At 43.4% G+C, this 13,576-nt stretch overlaps 1 protein-coding gene across 1 annotated transcript in view; it reads right to left on the bottom strand.

Annotated features, from left to right (window-relative positions):
- Gabrg3 (gamma-aminobutyric acid type A receptor gamma3 subunit) overlaps positions 1-8,400 on the bottom strand; it is a 646,975-nt gene extending 638,575 nt beyond the window's left edge. Inside the window, exon 1 of the mRNA XM_012517635.2 lies at positions 8,336-8,400. Within this exon, the coding sequence (XP_012373089.1) occupies positions 8,336-8,400 (65 nt within the window). The remainder of the gene's footprint in view (positions 1-8,335) is intronic.
- Positions 8,401-13,576: the final 5,176 nt, after the last annotated feature.

Raw genomic sequence — 13,576 nt, 5'->3', positions numbered from 1 at the left:
TACTGCTAATGGTGGTTTCTGGGATGTGGAGGGTTGGGGAAGGGGAGAGGAAGAGGAAAATGAAAGGGTATATGAGTTAGAAGAGAGTGCGAGAAATGTGAGTAGGAAGTGGTACTCTGCTGAAATGATTTTCATAGCTGGGAAAAAGGACTGGCTACCAAGGGGGTTGAGAAAGTATTTGTGTAGGCACGAGGAGATGTGCAGATGGGCCAAGCATAGTCAGAGGCAACGGGTGCAACCTGTCGCTGTCTGTGCAGGTGGCTTTGCTTGGATCCGCTAAGCACTGTGCTGTTAAGCTTTACTGTGACGTCCTTGAGTCACACTGTTGAGCTATAATGCTGGTGCATGTTTGTCCTTTAGTACATTCACACAGACACCTTGGTGCTGTTAGGGAGCTACAAGGAGGAGGGGGAGGCAAGGAGGTGAGGCGATGAGGAAGAGAAGAGAAAACACGCAGTGAGGAGAGAGGGTCCAAAACTTCATTAGAATCAGAGCTAACAGAGGGAGCCAGGGGCCGGGGAGATGGCTCAGTAGAGCAAGCTTTCCCTGACAAGTGCAAGGGCCTCAGTTCAATCCCCAGTTCTGCCAAAAAAGGCGGGTGGGCAAATGGAATGCGAAAAACTTGGCAAGTATAATAGTGAACAATAGCAATAAAGAAGGAAAAGGAAAGGAATAAAAAGAAAAGATGAAAACAGAAAATAAACCACAACAGTGAAGATGATCTAGATCAAGCAAACCAGAAATTGATACTACAAAAATCCAAATAAAATAGAAATGAAGCCTTCACACACTGGCTGTAGCACCAACCCAGAGCATCTCCACAGCTGCCTCTGCACAAGTCACAGTCTGATTCCGAGGAACCAGAGGTCTCCGCCGCGGAGCAGGGCCTGCCAGGTCATGGGGCCTCTCGCCTCCCAGCCCAAGTCCTGCCTGCAAGCTGTGCTCCGGGCGCGAGCTGCTGCTGGCCTCCGTGGACCTCGCTGCCCTGGCGACCTGGGGATGAGTGACACGCTGTCTCTCTGCTGGCCACTGTCTCTCTCCCTGCAGAGGTCTGTCTGTCTGAGCCACACCCACAGAACCGAGGGACACCCCCAGGCACTGCACAAGACAGAAAAGTAGCAGAAATCATTAAATGGAAAGAGATGACTGCCTGGGCGAGGGCTACTGAGTTGCTCCTGGAGAAAAGCAGATGGCCTAAGGCAGAGTGAAAGATAAAGTCTGAAACAAGAGCATAAATGAAAAGAAACTGGGCCGCACTAAAATCCAGCGCCTGAGAGGCGCCTGGTGGAAAACCGGATCATGCCAGTTCTCAGCCCTCCTCTCCTGCTCAGAGCCCGAACAGGAAATGCTGGGAGAGGACTGAACTGTGGGCGGGAGCCGGCCTTAGGGATGGCCAGCTGATGGAGCGGACAACAGCGACTCGATCCGCCCTGCCGGGCACAGGAGTGGGAGCTGAGTAACCCAGGACTTAGAGAACCTGAAAGCAGGGGAATCGGGGGAGGGGGGGGTGTGGAAACACCACACACCGCCCTTGCATCCCTCGAGCAGAAGCGCTCCAGCCCCTGCGAGCCAAGCAGCGGCCCGTTGGGGGTAAGGAGGCTGGGCCAGCCCAGGAACGGTCCCTTGCTCGTCCACCCCCACCCATGTACCAGGAGAGCACAGTCAGTGCGGAACAGAAAGTGTGTGTGTGTGTGTGTGTGTGTGTGTGTGTGTGTGTGTAGGACTTTGTCTTGGTTCAATGAAGAATTGTTGGTATAATTATAGATTGCATCAAATCTCCACATAGTTCTTGGTAATGTGGCGACTTTATCAATATGCATTCACCCTATGAAGCCACAGAGGACGTCTTCCTATTTTCTGTGTGTATTATTCTTTGCATAATTATTCCACATTATTTTTTCTAATGCAGTTATTTAATCCTGAAGTTATGCAAGGTTTAGGCAGTGGGAGGCTATTCTGCTTTTACCATATTTTTGAGGTATTTTTCAGTTTTTAAAATTCTTTAAAAATGAAAGGGCTGGCTGAATAGCTCAGCGGTTTTAAGCACCTGCAAGCAGGATCCGGGAGTGGGGGTTCGATCCCCAGGCCTGCCATGCCAGCCCCACCGCCGGGGCGCGCTGAGGCAGCAACCGAGACTGGGCGTGAGGCCCTTGCCTGTAATCCCAGCTCTTGGAAGGTTGTAAACAGGCGGATCACTACGAGTCTGATCTAGTAGTGAGATCCTGAACACCCTGTAGACCTTTCCTTAAAATATACAAAAATACATAAATAAATTAAATTAAAAATGTAAATATTTTCAGTTTAAGTAGAGGTGGAACACACAGATAAAGGTATTTGTTTAAAGTATATAAGGTGAGGATTAAATGAATTTACGCACACTGTGAAAGGCCCAACACACCCCCGCTCGTGCACCCTTCGCGCAAGTAGCTGCCCTCCCCCGGTTGCTTGAGCAAGGCTTCCCGTACATTCATGTGCTCAGCCTTGAATTTAAAACTTTTTGCTGGTTCATTTGAGAGGAATAATATTTAGGGGCCGGCTAGATAGCTCAGCGGACTAAAGCGCCTGCTTAGCAGAGCTCAGGGGCCGAAGTTCGGTCTCCAACATGCTGTTCCACCCCGCCCGCGGGGCGCGCTGAGACAGCACTTGAGAGCCGACAGGGTGCAGTGAGCCTGTAATCCCAGCGCTTGGCAGGCTGCAACGAGAGAGTGCTGCAAGTCCGACCTACGTAGTGAGACCTTGTAGACCCTGTAGCATATACATAAAAGAAGAACAATATTTAAGGAACAAGATTTTATTATTCTGAAGTATCATTGACTGACTGAAGACTTTTTGGAAGGCAGAGGTAGATCATGTGTGTCACATGTATTGATATGATATGATACCCATGTAACATGTATTGCTAGGATATTATACGATACTGCTATGATACTGCTTATAGGCTTACTTTTTTGAATCCGCGGGTTTCCTACTTCTGTTTTCTAGGGGTTCCCAGTTATCAATACGTTGCTGTTTCCGAAAGTTCCTAAATCCCTGGCGTGTAGAGTGCGAACACGCCACAGTGCGCAGCAGGCCGCAAGACTGAGGCGGGGCGGTTTGCGGACTCTGCAAGCTCCTGCAGGCAAGAACGCAGAAGACAGGCAGACACTGCGCTTCCGGGCCAACCTTGGCTTACCTTCTCCCGCCCACGGAGCGTGGTGCTGCTGAAACTGCGGCGGGACTTTGTCTGCCTGCATTCAGCTTCAGAGATTTCCTCATTATCACACTCAGAATTTTATTTTGAACACATAAAATATTAGTGCAATTCCAAATAAACAAAATGGGGTAAGACTTGAAGTTTCATTCCGTTCACCCCTTACACTTTTTCCCAACACCCACAGACAGGCAGACAGACAGACACGCACATGCACACGCACACGCACATGCACACACTTTATATGATGAATTCCAGTAATTTCTGCATTTTTATTTTTACACCAAAATATTTCCGTTTTTCGTTCATTCTGATGTAAGATCTTCCGTCGGCATGAAGTGTTGCATCTGTGGCTTCTCCTCTTTTCAACAGGAGATCTCACAAGTCCACCCACTAATGCAGCCGCAGCGCATTACTTTCGCAGTTATATGGCGCTTTAGTTGGTCTAAGTATCATTTTTACGCCATCTAACCTGACTGGGGCGTTCCGGTCGCTTCTGCAAGCTGCGGCCTGGCGTCGCGCTGAGTCACAGGGCCGGGGCAGGCCCGGTTCTCCACTGCGGGACGTATGTCTTCGGGGCAGCGCTAGCCATGGGCGCTAAGGTCAAAGGGTCTGTGCAGGCGCGGCAGAAGAGGCCAGATGCTCTCCTCAAAGGGAGATGGTCTTCAGTTTTCATTTCTACTCTCAATAAAAGATGATGCATGTTTCTTTGTAGCCTCACTGATAGGGGAAGTTTTCAAATTCATTCTATATTAAATTTTAAATGTTATATGCTGATATTTTGTGGGTAATCTACATTTACATTTTAAATTTTTACAGAAATAAGCACTGAGAAATGATATTTCAATGTGATTTTAATTTGCATGTTTCTTATTATGAGTGATACTGAATATTTAAAATTTTTTAGGATCATTTTAGGTTTCAGCAAGTTATATTTCCTTGTCTTTTGCAGACTTTTCTATCATGTATTTATATTTTATCTTTAAATTCAAGGAATTTATATTTTTACATAATCTAGAAGAAGGAAATTTTTGTGCTGTATGTTATAAATAACTGCTCATGAGTCATCATTTGTCTTTTGATATTACCTAAATTTCTCATCATGTGACTTAAAATGTTTCTTTATTCAAGTATATCTATACTTATTGTATCCTGATCTTGGGACATATCTAGGAACCTTTCCTCTAATCCAAAAGTTATAAAACAATATGCCTGTGATCTGTTCTGAGATCTGTGTGGCTTCGTCTTTTAAATTTATACTTCTGGTTAGTTTGAGTGATACTCTTGTTGCTGTATAAATTACAGATGCAATTTTAACCACTTCCAAATGGCTGTTAAAGCTCAGTAGAATAAGTGCCGGCCTTGCAAGTGCAAGGCCCTGAGTTCAATCCTTGGTTCCACCAAAAGAAAAGAAAAGAAAAGAAAAGAAAAGGCTATCCATATCTTCTCAAACTACTCAAAGGTTCAATTCCCCCCTACTGATTTGGAATACTACCAACAGGTGTAACACATTTTCATATGTACATGGTTCCATACATGGAATTCCTTGTCAATTCAAATGGCTGAATAATAACCATTGTGCTGATATCGTCATTTTAATCATAGGCATTTGACACTGTTTTAATTTCTGTTTGGAATAGTATTAACTCTTAGTCTTCTTAATAATTTTATATGTCAATTAATATTTATTTTTCCAAATTAATTTTAGTGTCAGCTTTCAAATTTCCAATCAAATTCTTTCTGGATTCAATTAAATGGATAAATTAATTTAGGGACTATAAAATGCTTTATGATGTTGAGATGTCCTATGCAAAACTATTTTTTTCTATTTACTTATGAGTGTTTCACATATAGTATTTCACATTCATATTTTGTATTATTTGAAAGAATTTTGTCGTTTTGTTTTTATTCTAAATGGTATTTCTTTTCCAGTTGTTTTTTATTCATGCGGAGAATGCTGTATCTTGGTATTTTTATATATGTATGTGCATATCCTTTTTATTTTGTCTTATTTCATATCCTGCTTGCTATCTGAATTCTCTTAAGGTTTGTGTTTTATCAGCAATTCTCTAGTGATTTCCAACTTTACAATGACAGTGTAAGCACGGAGAGACTTACTTCACTGGTTTTGATCTGTGTGCCTCCATAGTTTTCTCATTGTAGTGGCCGAGCTACCACTTTGTGTCTGATCAGAAAGTGCAGGAGAGGTTGGGCGTCCTGTGCTGTACTCAATCACAGTGGCAAAGTCTGCAGGAGAAGCATGATGCTGGGTAGAAGAGGGGATACCCTACGGAGCTGTTTGGAGAGATTTTTAAAAATGAGCAATGGGTACTAAAATTTTTATTAAAACTTTTTACAGTGTGTTATAGTCAGTCTTTGTAAAGGAAACCATACAACACAGGACATTAATAGTCACCTAAAGAGTCATATGCAAGGAGATATGACTGGAAATCTGTCCAAATTCTAAAGACCTAAAGAGTCCAGCTGAGGGGGCCAGGGAGATGGCTCAGCAGAATAAGCGCTTGCCTGGCAAGGGCAAGGGCCTGAGTTCAATCCCCAGTTCCAAACAACAACAACAACAGAAAAAGAAACGGAGTCCAACTGGGGGCCTGGATCCCATGGCAACGTCCTGTATGAGTCCAGCTGAAGAACTAGAGCCCATGACAACCCCTCACACAAGTTTCTTTCATGGGTTTTCGCTGCGAAGGCCCGAAGGTCAGTGGTGGAAGCTAGAAAGCCTGTGCCACCAGGATGAAGGGTCTGAGCCGGTGGGCTGAGGGATCTGCACTGGAGTCAGGAAGTGACACCTAAAGTAAGGACCAGCACTCCCTTCAAAAGTACCAAGCCAACTTCAGTGACAGTGAGGTCCCAAGCTCCTCCGACGTGAGAACAGCCGAGTGCACATCAGGAAAGCCAGTGCGACAAGCTTCTTGTGAGGTTGAACAGCGCACCACCTTCCGCTCCAGAGCCAGAAAGTTATGCTCAGTGTAAGGACCGGATCTCCCCTAGAGTGAAGCGTAGCCATTCTCGAGGGCAGCGAGTCCCCAGCTCCAGTGATGAGAGAGCGGCCAAGTTCACCTCATGACAGCCAGCGTGACAAGCTCGTCCAGGGGAGCCAACAGCCATCGGGGGAGCCAAGGGCTTCCTGCCAACTTCTCTTCTTCTTCTCCAGTTCGGCCTCTCCTGCTGCCTGCCGGCAGCAATCCTGGGGAGGCCTCCCGCCCCAGCCCCAGCTGGCCAGGCAAGCTGGGTGTAACACATTGACCACCAGTTGTCAATCCGCCACAGTGTCAAGAAAAAGAACAGGTATTTCTCACAGTGAAGGATTCTGCGGGTTTTCCTACGATTGAGAAATTCTTGAATTTCCAAATAAAATTTGAAAGTTTTCCATTATTTTCTATGGAGTTGAATAATTTATTTGGCAGCAGGTTTGCATGATATTTATGTGTACTGTAAAATACACATCTCCCGAGAAGATATCTGGATTATTTGTGTCTCTATGTATGAGTGCGGTATATCAGTGTTGTAATCTTCTCATTTTCTTTTGTAGAAAATGACATTCTTAACAATTCTATGGCCAGTGGAGTTTAATTTCATTTTAAATTTGTTTATGAAGAAATGATCTATTTAATTTTGCTCCAAATTTTTAATATGATAATTACTTTCTTCTAGGTTAGTTTTCCATTAATTAGTAGTATCAATTTTTTTCCTACATGGCTCTTGCATTTTATTTCACTAGCCACCAGAGTTTGGATTCCTTAATTATATCTATTGTCGTTGTATTCTGTACCAAAAGATTTTACTTTTATGATCACTTCCCTTGTGTTTTTCTTTGCTTTCCTTTGTTCTTCCATACTACCTTTGTGAGTGGGAGTTGAGTACATTTGTTTTAGATTTTAAAATTTATATTGATGCCTGTTTATCTGAAGTCTTCTAGTATGCTTTACATATATGTCCTAAGTTTTAAAGAATAGTTTGGCTGTTTTCAATACCTCCGTCACTACTATTATATCTCCTCACAGAAGTGAAATCTCTAAACGAGTGAGGTCTAAGGCCACAGATGTTGGAGGCAACATTTTGTTAGATACTTTCATCTAGCTGGTGCCAGAACCGAGACTTCAAAAGCCATTCTTCCACTTTTTAGAAATTTCTTTTTAATGTATTTAATATAGAGTCTACACTACATCTATTGGACTCATAGCGATCCTCTTGTTTTCAGCCTCCCAAGCTCTGGGATTGCAGGCGTGCACCACCACACCCGGACTCAACTGCTGTCTCAGTGCACCCTGGGGGCAAGGCCAGCACAGCACGCTGTGAATTGAACCTGGTTCCTGCGCTTGCCTAAGCAGGCGCTTTAGTCTGCTGAACTATCTGGCCGGCCCTCATTCTGCCATTTTATGAAGCTCTCTGCTCTAGGAGAATTGGGGACGTGGCAAGAATGCCCTGAGCCCAGGCCTTGCCACGCTGAGTTGCCTTGAGCTAAGCTGCTGCAGAGAGCGTGCTGCATGGTGTCCCACAAGAGCAGCTCGGAGGTCCTGCAAGTCCAGAGAAGATGGTTCTGGGTGGAGATGGCCACCGCATGCCTAGTGTGCCGGGCTCAGCAAGGACAAGTGCTGCCCTGCCACCGCAGAAGTGGTCCAGTGCAGCCGACTTGACACCCACCACTGGCTGATCAACTAAGCGGTACCACAGGAGTCCTCCTGTCAGCCTCTGCTGCTGGTGACTACAGCCAGGCTGGTATCGGCGGTGGAAGTCCGCACTGCTGGGGCCCTTCGCGGCCTCCGTCCCCACCACCATAGCACTTTGCTCATGAGCCCATTGGCTTCTGGGAAAATGGACTGAGGGAAGTCATAAGATAGGTCATCGTGTCTACCTTCTAACTAAGATGCTTCTCTGCTAACGCCATCGCTCACTGAGCATTCACAAGGGACATACCCGTCTCCAAATGTTTTCTACAGCCCGGACATGTCTAGCCACGTACTTCTTCTCCAGATCAGCTTACCACTAATATTGCAGTTGCGTTATACTCACAACTCTGTCCAGCCACTTGGGCTTCTTGTGGCCTAAATCAGTTGGCCACCAATGCAGCGGAGGCAGTGGCTGGGGTGACCAGTCCTCACCACCAAGGGAAAGCAGGGCACCTACAGGATGAAGATGAGAGTGACGATGTCTAAGATCCAGAAAGTGTCCAGCAGTCCTAGTGTCACCATATCCTCTGATTAAGGCAAATGGAACACTTCAACAGCTTAATCCCAGCAGGGTACTCATAATCTATACTTTTCAGGAATAGAACTTTGGTTCACCCCACAAGGCAAAAAGCCACGAGCAGTGGAAATGCTTGCTGACGTAGAGGGAATGCCACAGGACTAGTGGAGGAAAGGCTTTCCCTAAACTGGCCACAATTGTGTTACTAGTTTCAGAAGTGGGATTGAAATAATTATGAGAAATCATTCTTGTTGTTTTGGCATAGACATGCTTGTGTTTGAAAAATTATTTTTGTTTTTCCTCTATTATCCTATGAGCTAATATAAGCACATTAACAATAATGACTTTTAGAACTCAGTATTTAACTTAAAAGATATCAGAGAATGAAAATGATCATCACTGGCCAGGTGCGGTGGATCAGATCCACAATCCTAGCACTCAAGAGGCTGAGACAAGAGGATTGTGAGCTCCAGGCCAGTAAGACCTTCTCTAAAATACAAAACAAGCCAGGGAAATGGCTCAGTGGCAAAGCACTTGCCTGCCAAGTGCAAGGTTCCGAGTTTGATCCCCAGTGCCCCCTGTGAAGCCATTTAAAATCACATAAAATTGCCAAGTGAAATAGACACTCAAGCTTAAGTATCAAATGGTTTCTCTTCTTGAGAAATCCAAACTATAAAGAGCTAAATAAAAGATAAATAAAAGGAAGCAGGAGATAGCTCTTCCTCAAATGGGAAGCACCTAGACATGGGGAAGGACATCTAGAGATGGAGGGACAGGGAAGGAGGGAGGCAAAGAGCATGAAAAAAGAATTCTAATTGCATGTCCATGTAGCACCTGCTCATGGGGCACACTGGCAACAGACGGTGGACGTGGGACACCCAGCTGAGCTGAGCCAGTGCAGTGCCACGTGCGGGAGGCGCACCTGAACATTACTGCCAACAACACAAAAAGGAGAACTGGCGAAGAAGACGTGTGGCTAGGGAGCTGTTGGTTCCCTGCAGAAGCTTGTGCTGGCTCTCCTGACGGGCACTTGGCTGTTCTTATCATCAGAGGAGCTCGGGACCTTGCTGTCACTGAGGATGGCTGCGGAACTTTGTGGGGCGCTCTGGTCCTTACTTGGAGTGCTGCCTCCTGGCTCCAGTGCAGATCCCTCAGCCTGCTGGCATGGAGCCTTCTTCCCACTGGCACAGACTTCCTGGCTTCCACCACTGATGCCGGCCTTCCCAGCGCAGACCCATGAAACAGACCTGTGAGACATTGTCATGGCTCTTGGCCTCTAGCTGGACTCGCAGGATGTTGCCACGGCATATGGACGCTCAGCTGGATTCTTTAGGTCATTAGAGTGTGGGCAGATTTACTGCACTCTCCCTGTATATGACTTTTGGGTGACAGTTATAAAATAATCCTATATATTATGTGTCCTATATGGTGTTCTTTGCAAACTTTGACTACAACAATAAGGAATGTAGACATTATGTACAGCAAAAATAAAAATAACCATCTCCCAGAGATTTTGTTTTCGTATAAATGTTAGTATGTTTTTGTTTGTACATATGTTATTTGTATAATATTAGGCAGAACTTTGATTTAATTATTGTCTTCACTTCAAGACAAATTAAGGCTACATGTCTGGTTGCCAAGTTGGTAAGGGGTAAATTGCTGTATTGATTTGTCATTTGGCTAAGATGTAGTCCTCAATTACTCAATTAAATTCTAATTTAAGTGCTGCTAAGAAAGGAACTTGCGGAAGTAAATTCTCTAATCAGTTAACTTTAAACTGAGGAGGTTGTCCTTGTTGGCCTGACTCAATTGTTTAGAAAACTTTAAAAATGGAAAAGATACATAGAGGAGGAAGGGGGAGGGGGAGGAGAAGGGGGAGGGGGAGGAGAAGGGGGAGGGGGGAGAGGAAGAATGGGGAGGAGGAGCAGGAGAGAGGGGGAGAGGAGGAGGGAGAGAGCAGGGAAGGGGAAAAGGGGAAGAGGAGGAGGGGAGAGGGGGGAGGTGGAAAGAGCCTTCTCTTTAAAATTGAAAGCCCCTGGGGCCAGGGAGATGGCTCAGTGGAATAAGCACTTCCCTGGCAAGTACAAGGGCCTGAGTTCAATACCCAGTTCTGCCAAATAAATAAAATAAAATTGAGAGTCCCTTCACAGAGAGCAAATTGGTTAAGCAATGACCGTGACTCATCCACATGGCTGGCACTGACAAAAGATCTACAAAATGCTGTCCAGGGTTTCAGGGTTAATCCTGAGGGAATTTGACTGACCTTGTCAGATACAAAAGTTACATTTCTTGTTATACAGGTCTTGCTTTGTCTTGGTCTCAACCATCCAGCAGAAAAATATAAAAATAAGGTATAAAAAGTAAAGCCATATTAATATGCTGAGCTGTGAAAGGCTCAAGTCAACAACTTCTGACATTGCCAGTCCTGCAGATAACCCACTACTATTATGGACTACTGGACTATATTGGATTATTTTGCTGAATGCACACACCTACAATATTTAAATGGCAATGGAATACCCATCTCTGACAAAGCTAAACAAAAAGGGATATAAATGAAGGAGCATTTTGTATCAGTATATACAAAATAGTTAGGATAGATATATAGCTACTGTCTCTTGATTCAATGAGAAGAAAGATTTGTACTAATAGTGTTTGGACAGGATATCATGTCTGTATCTTGTACTATGAATAATCACTATGAAGACAACAATATGCAATGTATTAATTATTGAAACTGTCCTACTAACTTTTGAAACTCTCATTTTGCTGTTTCTCAATAAAATTAATTTTAAAAAATGGAAGCCTTCTCTTTAAAATCAAAAACAAGACAAGGGTGCCCACTGTCACCACTCCTATTTGATATAGTTCTGGAAACATTAGCCAGAGCAATCAGACAACAGAAAGGAACAAAAGGAATAACGATTGGAAAGGAAGAAGTGAAGTCATCATTATTTGCAGATGACATGATACTGTACATAGAAGACCCAAAAAACTTCACTAAGAGACTTGTACATTTAATGACCAAATTCAGTAGCGTAGCAGGATACAAAGTTAACACCCCAAAATCAATAGCATTTACATGCACAAACAACAAACACACCAAGAGAAGAATTATAGAAACCACGCCTTTCACAGTAACACCCCCAAAGGTAAATACTTGGGAATCAACCTCACAAAAGAAGTAAAAGATTTATACAGTGAAAATTGTAGTTCTCTAAAAAAAGAGATCAAAGAGGATTTCAGAAAATGGAAAGATATTCCCTGCTCCTAGATAAGAAGAACCAACATTGTGAAAATGGCCATATACCCAAAATTGTTACACAGATCCAATGCAATCCAGATTAAAATACCATTAATAAACCTCATAGATTTAGAGAGAACATTTGTGAAACTCCTCTGGAACCAGAAGAGACTTAGAATACCAAAAGCAATCCTGGGCAACAAATCAAAGTGAGGAGGTATCACAATCCCTGATGTAAAATTATACTACAAAGCTACTGTGATAAAATCAGCATGGCACTGGCATAAAACAGACCTGAGGAACAACGGAGCAGATTATAAGATAGAGACACAACTACAAGCACACCAAGCCACCTTATCTTTGACAAAGGTGCCAAATATGTGCATTGGAAGAAAAACAGCCTCTTTAATAAATGGTGCTGGAAATAGTTGCTCTCCACATGCTTAAGACTTAAAATAGACCCGTACCTATCACAATGCACAAAACTGTAGTCAAAATGGATCAGAGATTTAAATGTTAAATTTAAACACTAAATCTTTTGAAAGAGAAAGTAGGTAGAAACCTTAAGGACATAGAGGTAGGTGAAGAGTTTATGAACAAAAATCAAACTGCATGAAAAATACTTCAAAAAACCCAACATTGGGATCTCATCTTTTTTTTTTTTTTTTTTTGATGTCATCATTTTGAAAAGTTTCTGTACATGAAAAGAAATCACCAACAGAGTGGAACAAAACCTACAAAGTAGGAGACAGTTATAGCAGACTGCCTATCAGACAAAGGGCTCCTATCTAGAACATATGAAGAATTAAAAAAAAATAGGCCTCCAAAATTCAAAGACCCAATCCAAAAATGGGCAGATGAGAACACTTCACAAATGAAGAGATACCAGTGACAAATAAATGAAAGAATATTCAAAATCATTGTTCATTCAAGAGATGCAAACTGAGACAATGCTGAGGTACCATCTTATACCAGAAAAAACAGCTATCAAGAAGTCAACCAGGGGCTAGTAAGATGGCTCAGTGGTCTAAAGCACGTACTTAGAACAAGCTTAGCAAAGCACAGGGACCGCGGTTCAATCCCCCAGCACCACATGCCAGCCAGCCCCGCCCCCTGGTGGGCTGAGCTGGCCACACACACACACACACACACACACACACACACAAAAGTCAACCAGTGCCAAATGCTGGAGGGATTGTGGGGGAGAAAGAAGCCCTTCTCCACTGTTGGTGGCAGTGAAGACTGGTACAACCAGTATGGAAATCAGTGTGGAGATTCTTCAGAAAGCTAGGATTGGAGCTTGCATTAAGCCAAGTATTCCTCTCCTACATATTTTTCCAAAAGAACTGAAATCATCACACCACAGCAATGTATGTGCGCCCATGTTTGTAGCTGTCTAATTGGTCATAGCTAAATCTTGGAAAGAACCCAAATACCCATCAACTGGGGAATGGATAAAAAAGATACGGCATTTTTACACAATGGAGTATCATTCAGCTATAAAAACAGATGAATCTGAGGCTTTTGTAGATAAATGCATGCGGCTAGAGACTATATTGGTAAGTGAAATCAATCAGATCCACAGGTGCAAACATCGTATTATCTTGCTAATGTGAGAACCTGAGAGATGAAACTCTAAAAGGTCCAACAGATACTGTGAAAGGGAAAGAAATTGTTCAATGGGAAGGAAAAGCTGGGATGAGGAAAAGCACAAATGAAAGAAGGAAAAATATATTTAGGTATATACAGAGAATAGTTTGGATAATTGTCGATTTGTGCTGGTCTTTTGAAAGGAACAGTTGATGTCTAATTATTTTTACTCTGACTTTTTTCCCTCTTTTGAATTTTTTATAACTTCTGTGTTTTTTTTTTCTTTGAGTGAATCTAACACGTTTTTGTCTGTAATCTGAACAACTAATCTGAAGATAGCATCATGT

This window comes from Octodon degus, unplaced genomic scaffold (genome assembly GCF_000260255.1).
Source record: "Octodon degus isolate 3935 unplaced genomic scaffold, OctDeg1.0 scaffold00199, whole genome shotgun sequence".
Taxonomy (NCBI): Eukaryota; Metazoa; Chordata; class Mammalia; order Rodentia; family Octodontidae; genus Octodon; species Octodon degus.
This window is presented reverse-complemented; position numbering and strand designations above follow the sequence as displayed.